This window comes from Aedes albopictus, chromosome 1, assembly GCF_035046485.1.
Source record: "Aedes albopictus strain Foshan chromosome 1, AalbF5, whole genome shotgun sequence".
NCBI lineage: Eukaryota > Metazoa > Arthropoda > Insecta > Diptera > Culicidae > Aedes > Aedes albopictus.
Genome location: NC_085136.1, coordinates 14,705,449 through 14,723,449, shown reverse-complemented (window position 1 = coordinate 14,723,449; position 18,001 = coordinate 14,705,449). Strand labels below are relative to the sequence as shown.

General features: G+C 38.6%; 1 protein-coding gene across 3 annotated transcripts in view; it reads left to right on the top strand.

Annotated features, from left to right (window-relative positions):
* Positions 1–1,755: 1,755 nt before the first annotated feature.
* Positions 1,756–18,001, top strand: part of LOC109431126 (protein unc-13 homolog B) — a 313,958-nt gene continuing 297,712 nt past the window's right edge. Inside the window, exon 1 of one of the 3 annotated variants that reach the window (XM_062843720.1) lies at positions 1,756–1,899. Coding sequence is in view for 1 of the 3 variants with exons in the window: in XM_062843711.1 (XP_062699695.1) it covers positions 2,552–2,567 (16 nt within the window). In the remaining 2 variants the exon portion in view is untranslated. Of the gene's footprint in view, positions 1,909–1,952; positions 2,568–18,001 lie in introns of those variants that run through there. The other 2 variants (XM_062843716.1, XM_062843711.1) reach the window with 2 other exon arrangements.

The window sequence follows — 18,001 nt, the reverse complement described above, 5'->3', positions numbered from 1 at the left end:
AACGGTCAAATTTTGGACCCCTAGAGGACTATTCTTTGAATGTAAGCGAAAATCAAACAGATTCAGAGGGTGTTACACATAATGATGACCGTAAAAGCCTCCAGTGTTCGTAAAAAATACCCACCAGGTCATTTCTGGCTTAAAAATTGATGAAAATAACTTATTTTCGAAGCATTAGTTTTCACTGTTTTGGACACCCCAATGTATTTTGGACCCTCTTAAGTATATATTTTGGACACCCGGTGTTTAAACCCGTTTGTAACTATTTTCGAAGAATCTGCTAGATCAAATCCTTATTTCATAATTGGGTTGTTAAGTGAATTAAATATTGCCATTTTCTATAGCCTATAATCGAAAGAGCTCATTTTTCTGAGTATTAGGTGATTTTGTTGCGTTCCAATTCCTTTGTTTTGATGGTGAAAGTAACAAAACATCCTGTGGATAGAATGACAGTTCAATCGATAAAGTGACTGTTCACCCCGAACAAAAAATTTCCTCCATACAAACTTTAAATGCATTTTAAAAATAGTTCCCGGGCACCAAAAATGATGAAATTTTGGATTTCGACTAATTTTTGGGCGGAGATTCCGATTATGCAATAATCTGGATACCCCTAAAGAACCCAATTGACAAAGGCTGATTAGAAGAACTTTGCAAATTTAATGCACTAGAATGATAAACGTTTTTGTTTACATCTGCAAGCTTCCTCAGCACCACTTTCTCCTTCCGTAAACATGTTGCGGCAGTCGTACGGATGGCGAGATTGACAAAAAATATTTTAAGGCATATAATGATATTTTCAGTGAGGAAATGGTTGCTGCTCGTGCAGAGCAGTCTAATTTTGCGAATGATTCTAAAATATTCGTCATCTCGTCATTAAACCTGTAAAAATCGTGGTAACACGATACAGGGGGTCCAAAATATATGGGGGTCCTAATTATATTGGTTATCCTAGTCCTCTACGGATAAGTGACATGGACGACCATGCTTGAGGAGGACTTGCAAGCGTTCAAAGTGTGCAAGCGACGCGTGTTAAGGACGATCTTCGATGGTACGCAGGAGAACGATTTGTGATGGTGAATGATGAACCACGAGCTCGCTGCAGCGAGCCCAGCATCTAGAAGGTGACCAAAGCCGGAAGGATACGGTAGGCTGGACATGATGCCTTGGGCTAAAAATCTCGTTAATACAGATAAAAAAAAAGAATGCCAGACAACAACCCTGCAAAGAGGGTGTTCGCTACCGATCTGGTTGGTGTGTCGTGGAAGGCGTGGAGCGCAGAGAGCATGATGGGCGGATCAGGTGGAGCGTGTCTGATGAGCATTGGCCGTGACCGAGATTGGAGAGCGGCTGCCACGAACCGAGTATTGTGGCGTACTATTGTTGTAATTGTAATTGTAATTTTTATTGAAAACGATAACCAGTTAGTTTACACTTTGTTGATTAGGGAGACTAGAAGATAAAGAAGAATTAGAATATAAAGGGCGAAGAGTATGTAATTCACATTCGATACGCACGCAATGTAGAAGCCGTTACCTTACAAACATATGAAACGAATGATTCAAACTACAGTATACCCCCGTTATCCGGACATGCGCAATGATGTCGCCACATTTCCCACCGAAAGCCCAATTGGTAAGGATACGCTATCAGCTGACACGATTCTGTCAGCCCTCCTCCATAAACTCTGTCAAACAACTCCGGATAAAACATCTCCCAATTCACGGACCTGCCCATTTCAGCCACTGAGCCGAGAGAGAGGGTACCTGGCCGTTCAGTACAAGTACGAGTAGCTTCCCCGAAACATGCCGCGCAGCGAAAATGTCGTACTGTCACCAATTTGATAAAAATCCTTTGTTTTCCGTGTTTTGATCTCGGATCGCGGTTTCGAAACGCCAAGTAATTACCGTAAGCTTCATCGCCAGTGTGGAGTGTAGTGTTTTCCGTTTTCTGTGGGGGAAATTGAAGTTCCCGGAGCGCGCCGCGGAAAAAAGTGTTACGACTCTGCGGAGGCTTATCTTGCAACACAATTTTCCGCACCCGTTGCGAGATTGCAAATAATCGATATTATGTTTTTGCTACACACCTTGCATGGTTTTCCGCCCGTGTTTTTCCCCCGCTTTATCTAAGGCTTTTTGTTACGAGATTGCTGTTTTTCCATTCTGTGTTGGTGGCTACATTATAATATTGTACAGTGAAAACAACCTGGTTGCTTTGATGTGTAGCAGGCCGTCGTCGTGCAGTGCAAATTTATTCCGATCCAAGTGACCCACTGAACGCCGCCCCCGGATATTGGGTCATCGGGTTGCTTGGATAGTTTGCTGTTTTTGACATTTGCGTCGCCGTGTGACCAGAGGCCTCCGTCGTCGCATCGCAGTAGGCGGAGGGCGACCACAGCTGACCATCCATCCATCCATCCATCGAGCGTGGTCCCCATCGTGCTCGCAAGACCTACTTCGGCATCAGCATTGAACGAATGCCAAGGGTCAGTTCATCGATAGGGAAAATTGTGTGCAGTGGAAAGTGAAAAACAGAATCGCACAAGCATAATATGCACGTCAGACCCCGTAAGTGCACAGTGGTTGAAAAAGCGACAAAAGGCATCGATGACATTTTCGATGTGAAAATGGTGGTATGTTATGTTCTGCAAAGCCATTGCACATTTTAAGGTGTAACTGTTGATTAGAGTTATTTTTATGAATTTTCCGGAAAACACTTACACTCCTTCGTTCAAATTAAGGATATATAAAATATTTAGTATAAACAAAAACTTCGAACCTTGAGTAACGACTAAATTCTTCATTTCTCCCTCGGGTTAGGTTTTCATTGCTTCAGATCAGTCCGCTCATGCTGAAATCAGAGTTTTTTACTCAAGGTTTCCAAATTTCAGCGTTCCCTTTACTGATACGCCTCCAAGGAAATGATCTCACGATTTTGCCCTGTAATTATCGTGGAAGGAACATTCTTACTGGAATTCCTTCTACTAGTTTAGCAATAGTTCTTCTTAAAATTTCTAGAGAATTCTCCAGGTCCTCCAGGGACAGAAATTCATTTGAGAATTTCTTTAAAATTTATCCAATTTTTTCGAAAAGTTCACAGAAAGAAAATTTTTGTTGGATATCTTAGAATTTATTAAGCAAAAATTCCACTGAACATTTCTTTTAGTAACCCTTTTAAGTACTTCTCTGTCCATTAAGGTATCCCAAAATTGCACATGGTCAAAAAGCTTGGGGGTTCACCCTGCAAATGGTAGCTAAGGGTGTTAGAAACAAACTTTTGTAGGACGGCAACTTTCAGAAATGACGTTTAGAGGTCGCCCCGGCGTGATTTTTGAAAAATGACCATTTTTCGTAATCAATATCAAACAAATATTTTTAACCGCACAAAAATTGGAATTACCAACATTTTTTATATTTTTTACAGCTTTAAATAGATCCAAATTACTTGCAAAAAATGAATAACGACATGTTTTGCGGGTAACTTTTTTATACTGATTTTTTTAATATACTAAAATTTGTCATTTTTTGATATACTTTGGATTTTACCCATCATAAAAAGTATCTCAACCTAATGCTAAACTAAAACAATTTCCATAAAAAGATAGGGAACTTTATGAGGAAAAGCTTTTCCGAAGACAGCATAGCGTTTTTCCCATCCATTTTAAAGATATTCGCGATTTACTTTTTTGTGAAATTTGAATTTTAGGCATTTTTCAAAAAATGTCACATAAGAACTGAGCCTAACACCCTTAGCTATCATTTTCAGGGTGAGCCCTAAGCTTTTTGACCATGTGCAATTTTGGGACACCCTACTGTCCAAGTATTTATTTGAAAATTTCTAAGGGATTCTTTCAGGGATTCCCCCAGGAATTTTCCTTGACTTCTTCAGGAGTTTCTCGAACAATTTCTTTAAAGATTCATGTTGAAACCGTTTTACGGGTTTCTTGAGAAATTTATTCCCAAAATTCCAGAATTCTTTGACGGAAAACTCTTTCAATGGTTGCTACACGAGTTCATGCTTGTATATCTTCAATCATTTCTGAAGGAATTCCTCCAGAAAGTTTACCTGAATTTTAATTCAGGAGGTTTTCCTTGGGATTTTTCGAAAAATTGGATGGAAGAGTTTTTGGAAATTGATTCAGAAATACAGATGATAGTTTAGAGAATCTTGAGTTCACATCAAGGATTTTTTCAGAGAATTCCTTCATTGATATCTTCTGGAGTTCTTCAAGGATTACTTCAGGAAATCCTCCAGGGATTCTTCAGAAATTTATTGGGGGATTTCTTCAAGAAATCCATCAGTATCTTTGTCTGCGATTTGTGCAGACATTTTATTATTTTCAGAAATTCCTCCTCCACCTCCTGAAATTTCGGAACCATTTTTAATCGGAACTACTTTCAGAGTCCCTTCAGAAGTTTCTCATGAACTGTCAGCGAATCAACGGGATATCTTAAGGTGTTTCTTAAAGTATTTTCCAACGTTTTATCCTAGGAAATTGTATGGGAATTTCTCCAGAGATTACTTTAGAAAATGGGTCAGGAACTTTTGCCCAGGGATTTCTCCAGACAATTTTCAAGAATTTCCTCAAATAGTTTACAAAAATATATCCAAGCTCAAGGGATATCTGGAGACAAACCTCCAGGGATTCCTAAGAAATTTCTTCTGGGATACTTACAATAGCTCTTCAGTAACTGCTGTGCAATTTATTAAAGAACTTCTGTAAAATATTTGAACGAATTTCACAGGGATCTCTGAAGAAATCCCTGGAAATATTTCATATGAACCTGCTGGAATAGTTTCCAATAAAATCTTTGCAGGAGTTTGTGCAGGAACCACTGAAGAAAATTCTCAAATAACTCTAGGAGAAACCCTGTGAAGAATATTCTAAGAAACCCATATAGAATTTGTAAAGGAACTTTAAGAAAAAAAATCGGAAAAACACTAAGGAAGAGCTTTAAAAGAAATCTTCTGCTGTATTCTCCAAAGAATTTCAGAAGGAATCCCAGCAGGAATTACTGAATTAATTTTAAGAAATCTTATGAAGTATTTTTAAACAAATCTGTAAAGAAATATCTGAAGAAATCACTGGAAAAGCCTTAAAGGAATCTCAGCAGGCAGTTCTTAACAATTTCCTTTAGAAGTACTTGGAAAAACTTCTTGGAAAACCCTTGGTGGAATTCCTAGAAAAAGAAATCGAGAAATTGAGGAATTCATAAAAAATTCTAGAGAAATCCTTTATTAAAATTGTTGGTGGATTTTCCGAGAGTATTTCTGAAGTTATGACAATGATTTTATTGCCCTTTTCCGGCTATACCAGTCGGCTAGTTTGTCTAAAATAGACGTAAAAACTTGAAGTATTTTTAGGCAAAGTACGTTTAATTGGCAAATTGAGAGATAAATTTGTGAAAAAATTACCACTTGTTTTGGTGGGACTCGAACCCACGACTCCGTTATCGCTAGTCCGGCGCTTTAACCAACTAAGCTACAGAACAAGTTACAACTCTGCAGAATAGAAAGTCAAAATGGATTCGAAGCACCACCCTAAACCGGGTCCGTCTTTCACAACTTTATCTATCTTTCGACTCTTAGATGCCAATCTCCCGCACTCTCGCGGCCTACGAACAACAAGTGTGCGCGTATTGTTTTTAGAATGTTGATATTGAAGCTCGACTGACACATACTTCGTCACCAACCACCAACCGGACTAGCGATAACGGAGTCGTGGGTTCGAGTCCCACCAAAACAAGTGGTAATTTTTTCACAAATTTATCTCTCAATTTGCCAATTAAACGTACTTTGCCTAAAAATACTTCAAGTTTTTACGTCTATTTCTGGAGTTATCTGTGGATGGTTATCTGAAACATTCCTTTTGAAATAACTGAAGAAACGCATCGATAAGCAGCTGAAAAAATGAAAAAATCTATAGTGGTTTGAGCGGAATTTCTGTAGAAATTACTTGGAACTATTTTTGAATAAATTTCTTAAGGGACCCGTAGTAAAATTATTGGAGTTATTCTTAGAGGAAATGTCGAATAAATTTCTGGGGAAGTACATGGAAAAATATCTGAAGGAAATTTGGAAGGAATTTGTGTTTGATCTCCTGCAGGAGTCTTTGAGAAATTCCTGACTCAATCAATTAGTGAAAGTTTTTTTTTATTTCTTTTTATTTGTGAATTTTGACTTTAACTTATTCTTCACTCAGTCAGTGAAAGTGATAATGCAAGAACCTCTGAAAGAATCGCTGAAGAATTTTCTGGATGATTCACTGAAGCAATCCCTGGATACGGTTATGCAAGAATTTCTGAAATATTCTCTGGAAAATTTTCTAAAAAAAATAACACTGGAAGAATTAATGAAAAAATGTTTGAGAGATTTACTAAATAACATCCCATAGAAAATCCCAGAAGAAATTTCCGACGATTTTTTAAACCAACAAAAGTCATTTCCGTTTGAAATCCATAAGAAATTTCTGAAAATCCACTTAAAGACTTGCCGGAGATATTTTTGGAAAAAATAAGAGGGAATTCATGAAGAAAAAATCCCCAAAGGATTTTTGAAAGCAGCCGCTGGAGGAGTTACTGAGAGAAATTTTGATGGATTTTAAGACCAAATTCGAAGTGATATTTTTGAAGAAATCTATGGATTTTAAAAGATATCCATTCAATATTTTATTTTTTTTTTATATTATAGTAGTTTATTTTACTTTATTTTAATTTATTAAAACAATGGTGCACAAAAGAATAAATTACTTCATAATCTTTGAAAGAATTTTAACGGAGTCTATGAAAATTTTTCTGAAAAAATCCTTGGAGAAAATTTCGGAAGAACCTTTGATTTTATCTCAGAATTTTTATTTTGGGGGAATTCCTGGAGTTTTTTTTTTAATTTTAATTGTTGTGTATTTTGACTTATTATAATTCTCTACTAAACTCCTGGGACAATTCCTGGTGGTATTCATGGGAGAATTCCTGGTAGAATTTCTGGGAATCCCTGCAGAAATTCCTGGGGAAATTTCAGGAGAAATTTCAGGAAAAATTCTTAGGGGTATTTCTAGAGGAATTCCTGGAAGAATTTCTAGAGAAATTCCTGGGGGAATTTCTGGAGGAATTCTTGATGGAATTTCTGGAGGAGGGTCTAGTGGAGTTCCTGGTGGAATTCCTGGGACAATTCCTGGAGAAATTCCTAGTAGAATCCTAGATCAAATCCCGGAGGAATTGCTGACAGAATTCTTTGGTAAATTTCTGAGGGAATGCCAGGGGAAATTTCTGAAGGAATTCCTGAGATAATATTTGGATCCCTTACGGAATTCCAGGAGGAATTCCGGCAGGAATTTATGTGAAAATTGCTGGAGGATTTCTTGGATCTTTTAGGTATTTCTGGAGGAATTCCTGGGAGAATTCTTGAAGGTAATCCTGGGGGAGTTCCTGAGGGAAATCCAGGGGGAATTCCTGAGCGAATTCCTGATGGAACTCCTGGAGGAATTCCTAGAGGAATCCCTGGAGAACTCTGGGAGGAGTTCCTGGATCCAAATATTGTCTCAGAAATTTCCTCAGGAATTCCCTCAGAAATTCACCCAGAAATTCTGTCAGGAATTCTTTCAGGAATTCCTCCGGGAATTCATCTAGGAATTCCCACGGAACACCTGGAGGAATTCCTGGACGAATTCATTGGGAATTCCTGGACGAATTCATGGAGGAATTTCTAGAGGAATTCCTGGAAAATTCTTGGAGGAACTCTTGGGGAATTCCTGGAGGAATTCTTGGAAAATTCTTAGAGGAATTCCTGGAAGAATACCTGAAAGAAACTCCTGGAGAAATCCCTGGGAAATTCCTGGAGAAATTCTTGAGGATTTTCTGGAGAAATTCCTAGAGAATTCCTGAAGGAATTCCTGGATGAATTCCTGGAGGAATTCGTGGGAAATTCCTGTAGGAATTTCTGTGAATTCCTGAAAGAACTTCTGGAGGAATTCCTGAAAAAAAACTCCTGGAGGAATTCCTGGACGAATTCATGGAGCAACTCGTGAAGGAACTCCTGGGGAAATTCCATGGGGAATTCCTGGGGAATTCCTGGAGGAATTCTTGGAGGAACTCCTGGGAAAATTCCTGGAGGAATTCTAGGGGAGTTTCTCGAGGAATTCTTGGGGAATTCCTGGAGGAATTCTTGGAGAATTCCGGGGGAATTCCTGAAGGATCTTCTAGAGGAATACCTGATAGAAACTCCTAGAGGAATTCTCGTGAAATTTCTGGAGAAATTCTTGGAGATTTCCTGGAGGAATTCCTGGGGAGTTCCTGAAGAAATTCCTGGGGAATCCCTGAAGGAACTCCTGGAAGAATTCCTGAAAGAAATTCCTGAAGGACTTTTAGGGAAATTCCTGGGGAATTTATGGAGGAATTCCTGGAGAAAATTCCTGAGAATTCCTGAAGGAATTCCTGGAGGAATTCCTGGGAAATTCCTGGAGGAATTCTTGGGGAATTCCTGGAGGAATTCCTGGGGAAATTCCTAGAAAATTCCTGGGGTATGCTAGGGAAATTCCTGGAGGGATTCCTGGGGAACTCCTGGGGGAATTCCAGAAAGAAATTCCCGGAGGAATTCCTAGACGAATTCCTGGGGAATTCATTGAGGAATTCTTGAGGAATTCCTGGAAGAACTTCTGGGGAAGCTCCTCAAAAACTCCTGGAAGAATTCCTGGGCAATTCTTGTAGGATCTCCTGGGGAATTCCTGGAGGAATTCCTGGAGAAAATTCCTGGGAGTTCCTGGAGGAATTCCTGGGGAGATTCCTAGAAAAACCCTGGGGTATGCTAGGGAGATTCCGGGAGGACTTCCTGGGGAATTCCTGGAGGAACTCGTGGAGGAATTCCTGGAGAAAATTGCTGAGAATTCCTGGAGGAATTTCTGGAGGAATTCCTGGGAAATTCCTGGAGGAATTCTTGTGGAGTTCCTGGGGAAATTCCTAGAAAAATCCTGGGGTATGCTAGGGAAATTCCGGGAGGAATTCCTGGGGAATTCCTGGAGGAACTCGAGGAGGAATTCCTGAAAGAAACTCCTGAAGGAATTCTTGGGGAATTCCTGGGGAATTTCAGGAGAAAATTCCTGAGAATTGTTGGAGGAATTTCTGGGAAATTCCTGGAGGAATTCTTGGTGAATTCCTGGAGAAATTCCTAGAAAACTCCTGGGGTATGCTAGGGAAATTCCGGGAGGAACTCCTGGAGGAGTTCCTGAAAGAAATTCCTGGAGGAATTCCTAGACGAATTCCTGGAGGAATTCCTAGACTAACTCCTGGAGGAATTCCAAGACAAATTCCTGGGGAATTCTTTGAGGGGAAGCTCCTGGAAAATTCCTGGAAGAATTCCTGGGCAATTCTTGTAGGATTTGCTGGGGAATCCCTGGAGGAATTCTTGGAGGATTTTTTGGGAAATTCCTGGAGGAATGCATTGAGAAAGTTCCCAGGAATTCTTGGAGGAATTCCTGGAGGCAATTCTTGGGAAATTACTGGAGGAATTCCTGGGGAATTCCTGAAGGAACTCCTGAAGGAGCTCCTGGAGGAACCCTGAAAGAGTCTCCTGGAGGGATTCTTGAGGAATTCCAGAAGGAACTCCTGGAGAAGCTCCTGGAAAATTCCTGGGGAATTCCTGGAGGAATTCCTGGGGGATTTCTGGAGGAATACCTGGGGGGTTTCTGAAGGAATTTTTGGAGGAATTCCTGGAGTATTCCTGGAGGAATTCCTGGGGATTTCCTGGAGGAATTCCTAGAGGAATTCCTGAGGAATTCGTGGAGGAATTCCTGGGGAATTCCTGGGTGAAGTCCTGGGGAATTCTTGGATGAATTTCTGGCGGAATTCTTGGAATAATTCCTGGGGGAATACCTTGGAGAATTCCTGGAGAAATTCCTTGGAGAATTTCTGGGGAAATTCTTGGACAGTTCCTGGGGAATTCCTGGAGGATTCCCGGGGAATTTCTGCAGGAAATCCTGGGACAATTCCTGGAGGAGTTTCTGAGAGAATTCCTGGGGGACTTCCTGTAGAAATTCCTAGGGCGAGTTCAGGGGATTCCTGAGGGAATTCCAGGTGGAATTCCTCGGGAAACTCCTGTAGGAACTCCTGGGGAAATTTCTGGATAAATCCTGGGAGATTTTTGAAGGAATTCTAGGGAAAATTCCTGGAGAAATTTCTGGGGAATTCCAACAATCCAACAATCTGATTTATTTTTAGAGTGTTTCCTGAATATATGTCTGATGATAGCTCTAGAGGAGTCCTTGAAGAAATCCTTGACAAATCACTGTAGGAACTTTCAGGCAAATTCTGGTGGTCTTCGAAATTATTTCCTAGAGGAAGCCCTAAGGCAATTTGAAGGGTTTCTTTAGGTATTTTTGGAAAATCTTTGTAGGCATCTTTGAAACATCATCTAGAGGAATCACAAAGGGGTTTTAATTTTTTAATTTTAGAAATTTAGAAAGGGGAAGATTCATTTTTTAATTTTAGAAATTTTTAGATGAGTTCTGATGGAATCCTTATCGCAATTCCTAGAAGAAGCTTTGGAGCATTTCTATAAATAATTTCTGGAGGAATTTCAGTATACTCCTTTGTGAAATCTGTGATACAATGCAGGAAAGAATCTCTGGAAAAATCCGACAGGAGCTTTGTTTTTTTTTATTTGAAGAGCAATTTCTGTAAATATATCTGACGGAATTTATGGAGGAATTCAAGGAGGAGCTTCTTGAGAAAACGCTGAGGGACCCCCTGACAGATTTCTGGAAGCTTTTAAGTAATTTCATGAAGAGACAGTGGAGCCGTTCTTAAAATAATTTTGGAAGGAATTCAAAAAAAAATGTTTCTAAATATTTGTAAGAAAATATTTGGTGCCATTCCAGACAGAAAAAAAAACTTTGGAGGAATTCTTGTGGGAATTACAAAAGTATTTCCTGGAGGAATCCATACAAGTATTCATTGGAAAATCTCTGAAGAAATACCTGGTGGAATCTAGAATTCATGAAGGAGTTTTCATTTGAATCGCTCAGTTAATTTCGGCAGATATGCCTAGGAATAAATTTTGAGTTATTGATAATTCTCCACAATTCCTTAAAGATATTATTGGAGGAGTTCCTGTAGTAATTTCTGTAGAAACTTCTAGAACAAATTCATGATATTTTTTGTAACGTTGCTGGGGATATATTCCACATGAGCGCTAAATGGGGCTATTCTTGAATGCTAATTAAAATTCGCAAATCCCTGGGGAAATTTTGGAGAAATTTGAAAATTTCTGTGTGAACTCCTCATGGTATACCCGAGAAATGTTTTTGAGAAAAATTTCTGATAAAAAATTGAAGAAATTCCTGAAATTTGAGGAGTAGTTCTGAGCTTCTGGTGTTACGAGAGATTTTTGTGAAGATTTTAGGGGGGATTCTAAGAAGGGATTTTTGAAATAACCCATGTAGGAATTTCTAAGGTGTTCTATGAAATGCTTACAAGAGAAATACAAACGTGGAGAATTTTTTTGAGAAGCCTCTGATGAATTTGAAGAAGGGAACTCCAGGAGAAACTTCAGAAGCAATCCATGCAAGATTTTCAGAAAGAATCCTTGGAGAAATTCTCGAAAGAATCCGTGTAAGATTTTTTGAAAGCAATCCCTGCATGAATGTCAGAGCAATTAAACGATGTAATCCCTAGATTTTTTAGGTATCCATGCAGCAATTCAAATTAATCTATAGAAATTTCTTAAGGAATCCATAGAAGAAATCTTGATAAAATCCTATGAAGATTTTTTGAGAAAAAAAAACTTTTAATATTTTCCCAAGAATCTGTAGACTAACGTCCAAAGGAAACTTTGGGAGAATCTGTAAAGGTTTTTGTTTTGCAAAATATCATACAGGAATCCCTGGAAGGATTTCCTAAGCAATTCCGAGTGGAATTTTTAAAAGATTCCCTTGAACAATGTGCTTTAGAATCCCTGGAAAAACATAAAAGGAATCGTTAGATAAATTTCTCAAAACTGTTTCCGCAAGAATCATTGGATGGAATTTTCAAGAATCTTTGGAAGATTGGAGTTCTAAAAGAATCCAGGGAGAAATTACTGGGGAAATCTATGAAAAGTTTTCTTAAGACGCTCCTGGAGATTTTTTAAGGAATCCATGAAAAATTTTGTAATGGAATGCTTGGGAAAATTTCTAGAGGAACGTTTAAACTAAATTCTGAGGAAATCTTTGGAAAACCTTTCTGGAATAATGGAACACGTTCAGTGTAGTATTATATGTGTTGTAATGAGTTTGATTTTTTATTCATTTCTTGCAATTTAAACGATAAAGTTACTTAATTGAATTATTCTTAGGAGAATTTTTGAAAGAATTCATGAAGAAATTCCTATGGAAATATAAGAAAACAATCCTTGGGAAATTTTCCGAACGAATTCATGTTCAAATTTAGAAAATTGGAAGATTCTCCTTTGGAATTGCCAAATTCCTAAAACTTCTCCAGAAATTTCTTATATTCATTGAGAATTCCTTCGAAAAATATATTTTTTTAATTCACAATTATTTATATGTAAAGTTTTTAATGACCGATAACGGAATATATTTCGAAATTTTATTGGTTTGGTTTTTGCCAATTACTTTGAAAAGCTTCCATAGTTTCTTCAGGAATTCCATAACCAATTCTTCTAGAAATTCTTTTGGCAACTCTTTTGAAGACTTTCGATTTTGATAGATATTTATCCGGCAATTCCTTTGGGAGTATCTCAGGAAGTTTTTCGGAAATATCTACTGGGTTGTCATCGAGAATCTTTTCAAGAATTCATTTGCCAATTGATTAGAAAATTAAATTTTTTTTGAATGTCTTAATTCTGTTGTAAATTGAGAATTTTTGAATTTCCGAATGAATTATCCGAGAGTTTGAAAAGAAGTGTTAAGTTAAGTTAAAAAGTTCCTGAATTAATCTCGGCCCAGTAATGCAGTTTTATGGTACATAGAGAGCGATTAGGGTTACCACCTGAAGTAACAAATTTGATTATTGAATGACCAGGACATTTTTTAGTAATTTTGATGATTACTTTACAGTTTTGTAATTTATGTCAGGATTTTTTGGACTAATACCTTATTCCGGTTTTAGTTCAACTTTTAATTTTGAAAAGTGTAGAATTAGCAATTAGTTAAATTACACAAAAATAAAACTAAGTAAAACTAAAAAAAAAACTATAAATTTTTCATTAACTTTCAAGGAAAACCTTTAATAAATTTTCAATAACTTTCTTAAGATTTTTGTGCTGAATTACGTGCTGAAATCGCAATGTGTTTTCCCCCATTTGCGACCACTGTGCAATAATGGGAGTTTAATTTTAGAAACATCCCCTGTCTGTCGCTCTTGCAGCAAGCGCTTTCGCCTCTCTCCCTGGTTCCTCGCTGGATCCTCTCTCCCGCCTATCGGCTGAACTCCTTTTCGGGTTGCTTTGATGTCCTGTCGTCTGTCGTCAGTGTTCGGTCCGGTGTGGTGGATCCAACAAGCGAGCGAGCGTAAGAAAAACACACAAACTGGAAAGTGCATCCGCGTAAAGTGGAAAATTAGCATGAAACGAATATAGACCATGGCATCCGCCTATCCGTCCATTCGTAGCGTTGACGACATCCGATGGATGCAGGAGGAGGAGCAGTGTGGTGCCAGGTAAAAGGTTCGTAATTGTCAGCGAGTGGGTTGTTTGGCTGCCGTGTTGACGATGACGACGACCGGAGCGAGATTTTCCATTTCGGATTCGGAATGATGTTTTGCGGGCTGGATGGGCTCGATGGGGACGGAAATTTCTTCTTGCGGTTTTTCGGGGTTTTGATGTGCCCAGATTGCTGTTGCAGCTATGGGTTGTGGTTGTGGACCAATGCATGCGGTATAGCAGTAGCATGCGGTGATCAGCAACAGCCTACTTCTTCTCATTACGGCATAGCGGCAGCTGCATGGAAGTGAAGTGAAATAAAAGTGAAGATTTGGAAGAATTTGCAAACATAATTACCAGCATAATAAATAGCATCAGAGAAATTGAATGTATTTTCGTGAACAGTGACTAATTTTATGAAATAGACCGGATTTGTTTGGTGTTTAGTTTCTATTTTATAACGTCCGTATGTTATCACCCTATTTGAAAAAAAAGTATTCAACAACTGGAACATTTTTCCCTTTGGACATATTTTATTCGAAACTAATGGTAATATATTGGTCTATTAGTCAGACATTTTGAAATTTTCATTTAATTTAGTTCACTCAAATACACAGACGTAACACTAACGAAATTGCAATCCAACAAAATCCATTTAGGAAAGTTTGCAGGAATCTCTAAAGTTTTCAAAGAACTTTTGGAAGAATATTTGAAGGACTCTCTGTAGTATTGGTAGAGAATTAATTTTAAACAAATTCATATTCTTGGGGTCAACCCTATGGGTCTCCTGTTAGCCTAGTGGTTAAGACTATTGATCGCCTATCCGGAGACGGCGTGTTCGATTCCCCTTCCGGTCGAAAAAATTACCTCGACTCCCTGTGCATAATGTATCATTGTACTTGCCTCACAATATTCAAATTCATGCGATGGCAGGCGAAGGAAGCCTTCCAATTAATAACTGTGGAAATGCTCAAAGAACAACTAAGTTGAACAGAGGCAGGCCAAGTCCCGGTGGGGTAGAGCCATAAATAAGAAGAAGAAGAAGATTTCCAGAAAAAAATTCTGGAATTCACCTGAAGGAATTCCTGTATTCAAAAAGATATGTCTGGAGGAATTTGAGAAAGCATTGCCAGAGAAATTCTTGGTGCATTTTCTAAAGAAATTCCGGGATGAATCCTTTGGAGAGTTCCGAAAGAGTCTTCTCTGGGTGAACTCATTTAGGATTTCCTGAAAAAATATCTGAAAGTGCTTCTATAGGTATGTTCAAAATAAGCCTCAGTGACTGTGAAAGTATCACTCCCGAAAGAATCATAGGACGAATTTCCGAAGAAACTTCTTTGCAGGAGCTGTAGGGGGTATTCTTGAAGAGTTCATGGATTCAGACTGCAAGTATGCCTGGAGTAAACTCTGTAGGAATCTCTGGATAAATTTCTGAGAGAATAGCTGGAGGAATCCCTGGATGAATTCCGGGAGGAATCCTAAGAACAATTATGGGAGAAATCCCTGGATAAAATGTGAAGATATCGCATCAGAAATCCCTGTAAGAATTCCTGTACAATCCCTGAAGCAATTTTTAGAGGAATCTCTTGAGGAAATCCTGGAGAAATTTCTTCCTGTAAATTCCTGTTGGAATAATTGGAGGATTTCCTGGAGGCATCCCTGGAGAAATGCCTGGAGCAACCTCTGGATAAATTCCTCGATGAATTCCTGGTGGAATCTTTAGCGGAATTCTGCGAGGGACCACTAGAAGAAGTCCCGGAGCAATTTCTAGATGAACTTCTAGAGAAATCCCTTGAGGAATTGCTGGATGAATCCTTAGAAGAATCTCTGAAGAAATTCCTGATAATTTCCTGAAGGAATTCCAGGAGAAATTTCTGGTAGACTCCGTGGAGAAATTTCTTGATAAATTCTTTGAGCAAACCCTGGAAGAAATCCTAAAGGAATCCCTAGATGAATTCCTAAACGATTCCCTAAAGGAATTCTGGGAGGTCTTCCAAGAGAAATTTCTTATGAAATCTCTTGATTAATCCCTGGAAGAATTCATAGAGAAATTTCTTGAGAAATTCTTTCAAATACGATGGAACTACCTCTGGAAAAATTTCGGGAGGAATCTCTAGAGGTATCGAGGAATTCCAGGAGAAATTTCGTGAGGAATTACTGGAGGAATCATCGGAGGAATTCCAGAATGAATATCTGGAAGAATCCTTAGAGGAATCCCTTAAGGAATGCCATGTAATTTCCTGGTGGAATTTCTGGAGGAATCCACGAAATAACTCCTGGAAGAATCTCTGAAGGGTTCTCTGGAAAAGAAATTCCTGGAGGTAACCCTGGAAGAATTTCCGAAGGAATCCCTGGAACAATTCCTGGAGGAATTCCTGAAAAAGTCATGAAAGGATCCCTGAAGGATTTCCTGGAGTAATTCCTGAAAAGATACCTAGGGTGATTGATACCTGGAACAAATCTTGGTGGAATTCTTGGAGAAGTACCTGGAGAAATGCTTGGATAAAATTCAGGCGAAATGCTGGGAGAAAAACCTGGAATAATTCCGGGGGGAAATGGGGAAATTTCTGAAGGAATCTCTGGAAGATTTCCTGGATGATTCCTGAATAAATCCTTGAAGGAAATACTAGAGGAATCTCAGGAGGAATTCATGCAGGAATCTTTTGAGGAGTTCTTGAAATATTTCCTGGATAAACTCCAGGAGGTATGCCTGGGGGAATTTCTAAAGGAATCTCTGGAGGATTTGCAGGAGAAAATGTGGTAGTAATTTCTGAAGCAATTTCTGGTGGAACTCTTAAAGGTATTCCTGGATGAATCCCTGAATGAAATTGTGCAGGAATTCCTGGAGGAATCCCTGAATGAATTCCTGGATGAATCCCTAGATAAATTGTTGAATAAATTGCTTGAGGAAATTCTGGAAATTCCGAGAGGAATTTCTGAAGGAATTCCAGGAGGAATTCCAGGAGGAATTCATGAAGGAATTACTGGCGGTATTATTGGAGGAATTGTCGGAGGAATTTCTAGAGGAATCTCTAGAAGAATCCCGAGAAGAATCCTTTGTGGAATCCCTGAAAGAATTCCTGGTAATTTCTGGAGAAATCCCTGGAGGAGAAACTTCTGGATAAATTCCTGAGATATTTTCAGAAGGAACACCTGGAGGATTTCCTTGAAAAATTCCTGGAGGGATTGCTGTAGGAATTTCCAAAGAAATACCTGGAGTAACTCCTGGACGAATTCTTGGTGGAATTCCTGGATGAGTCCCTGAAGAATTTCCTGGATGAAATCCTGGAAGAATGCCTGGAATAATTCCTGGATGAATTGCAGGAGGTATTTCTAAAGGACTCCCTGGGGATTTCCTAAAGGAAGAAGTAGGAATTTCCCAAGAAATCCTTGATGGAATTCCTAGAGGACTCTCAGGAGCAATTCATGCAAAAATCCCTGGAGGAACTCTTGGAACAACTCTTATCGGGGAGGTATTCCTGGGATAAATTCTGAAGGAATTCCAGGGGTAGTTCCTGGTGGAATTCTTAAAGAATGAAATTCTGGAAGAATGCTTCGAGGAATCTCTAGAGAAATTCGTTTAGGAATCCCAGCATAAATTCCATGAGGAATCCCCTGAGAAATGCCTGGGGGTATTCGTGGTGGATCTCCTTGAAGAATTACTGGAGCACTTTCATGAGGAATCCCTGGAAGAATTGCTGAAGGAAATCTCGGAGGAATCTCTAAATGAACCTTTAGAGGAATTCCAAGAGGAACAGGAACGGATTTGGAGAAAAATCCAACTTCGCTAGTCGAAAATTCCCGGTTTAAACTGCATGGAGAATATTCTTCTTAAATGTCAGGCCAATAACAGAAAATGTTCACTTAAGGTACTTACCTGTCGACTACATCCCACTTCGAAGCACAGTTTAGCCTTTAATCAGATATTAGAATTGTTTTTGTTCCAGGAGGAACTTCGCTCAAACTTTGTTATTGTTATACTTTAGTTCAAAACAGGTATCCAAAAACAAAAATCATATCGTTGGAAATGGATGTTTAAAATTCGTTACTATGACGTTTTTTGAATGTATTTCAATTAATTGAAGTAGTTTTCGGCGAACATGTTATTGAGAAGTGCTAGCGATGTAATTTAAACGCACTTCTAATGTTTTGAATTCTTTCCTATCAGTCCAGATAAATTAAAGTGCCTGCTCAAAAGCTAATTATTTTATGTAAAACCGTTTGTCCATCTACAAAGGTTTTCTATTATTTTTTCTTAGGATGTTTTTAAACATTTATTGAAATAATATCCTTATTGGTAATGATCGTAAATTCTACGGTCTAAAAGCAGATCATTATTACAAACAGTATTCTAAAACTTCCTGACCGTACT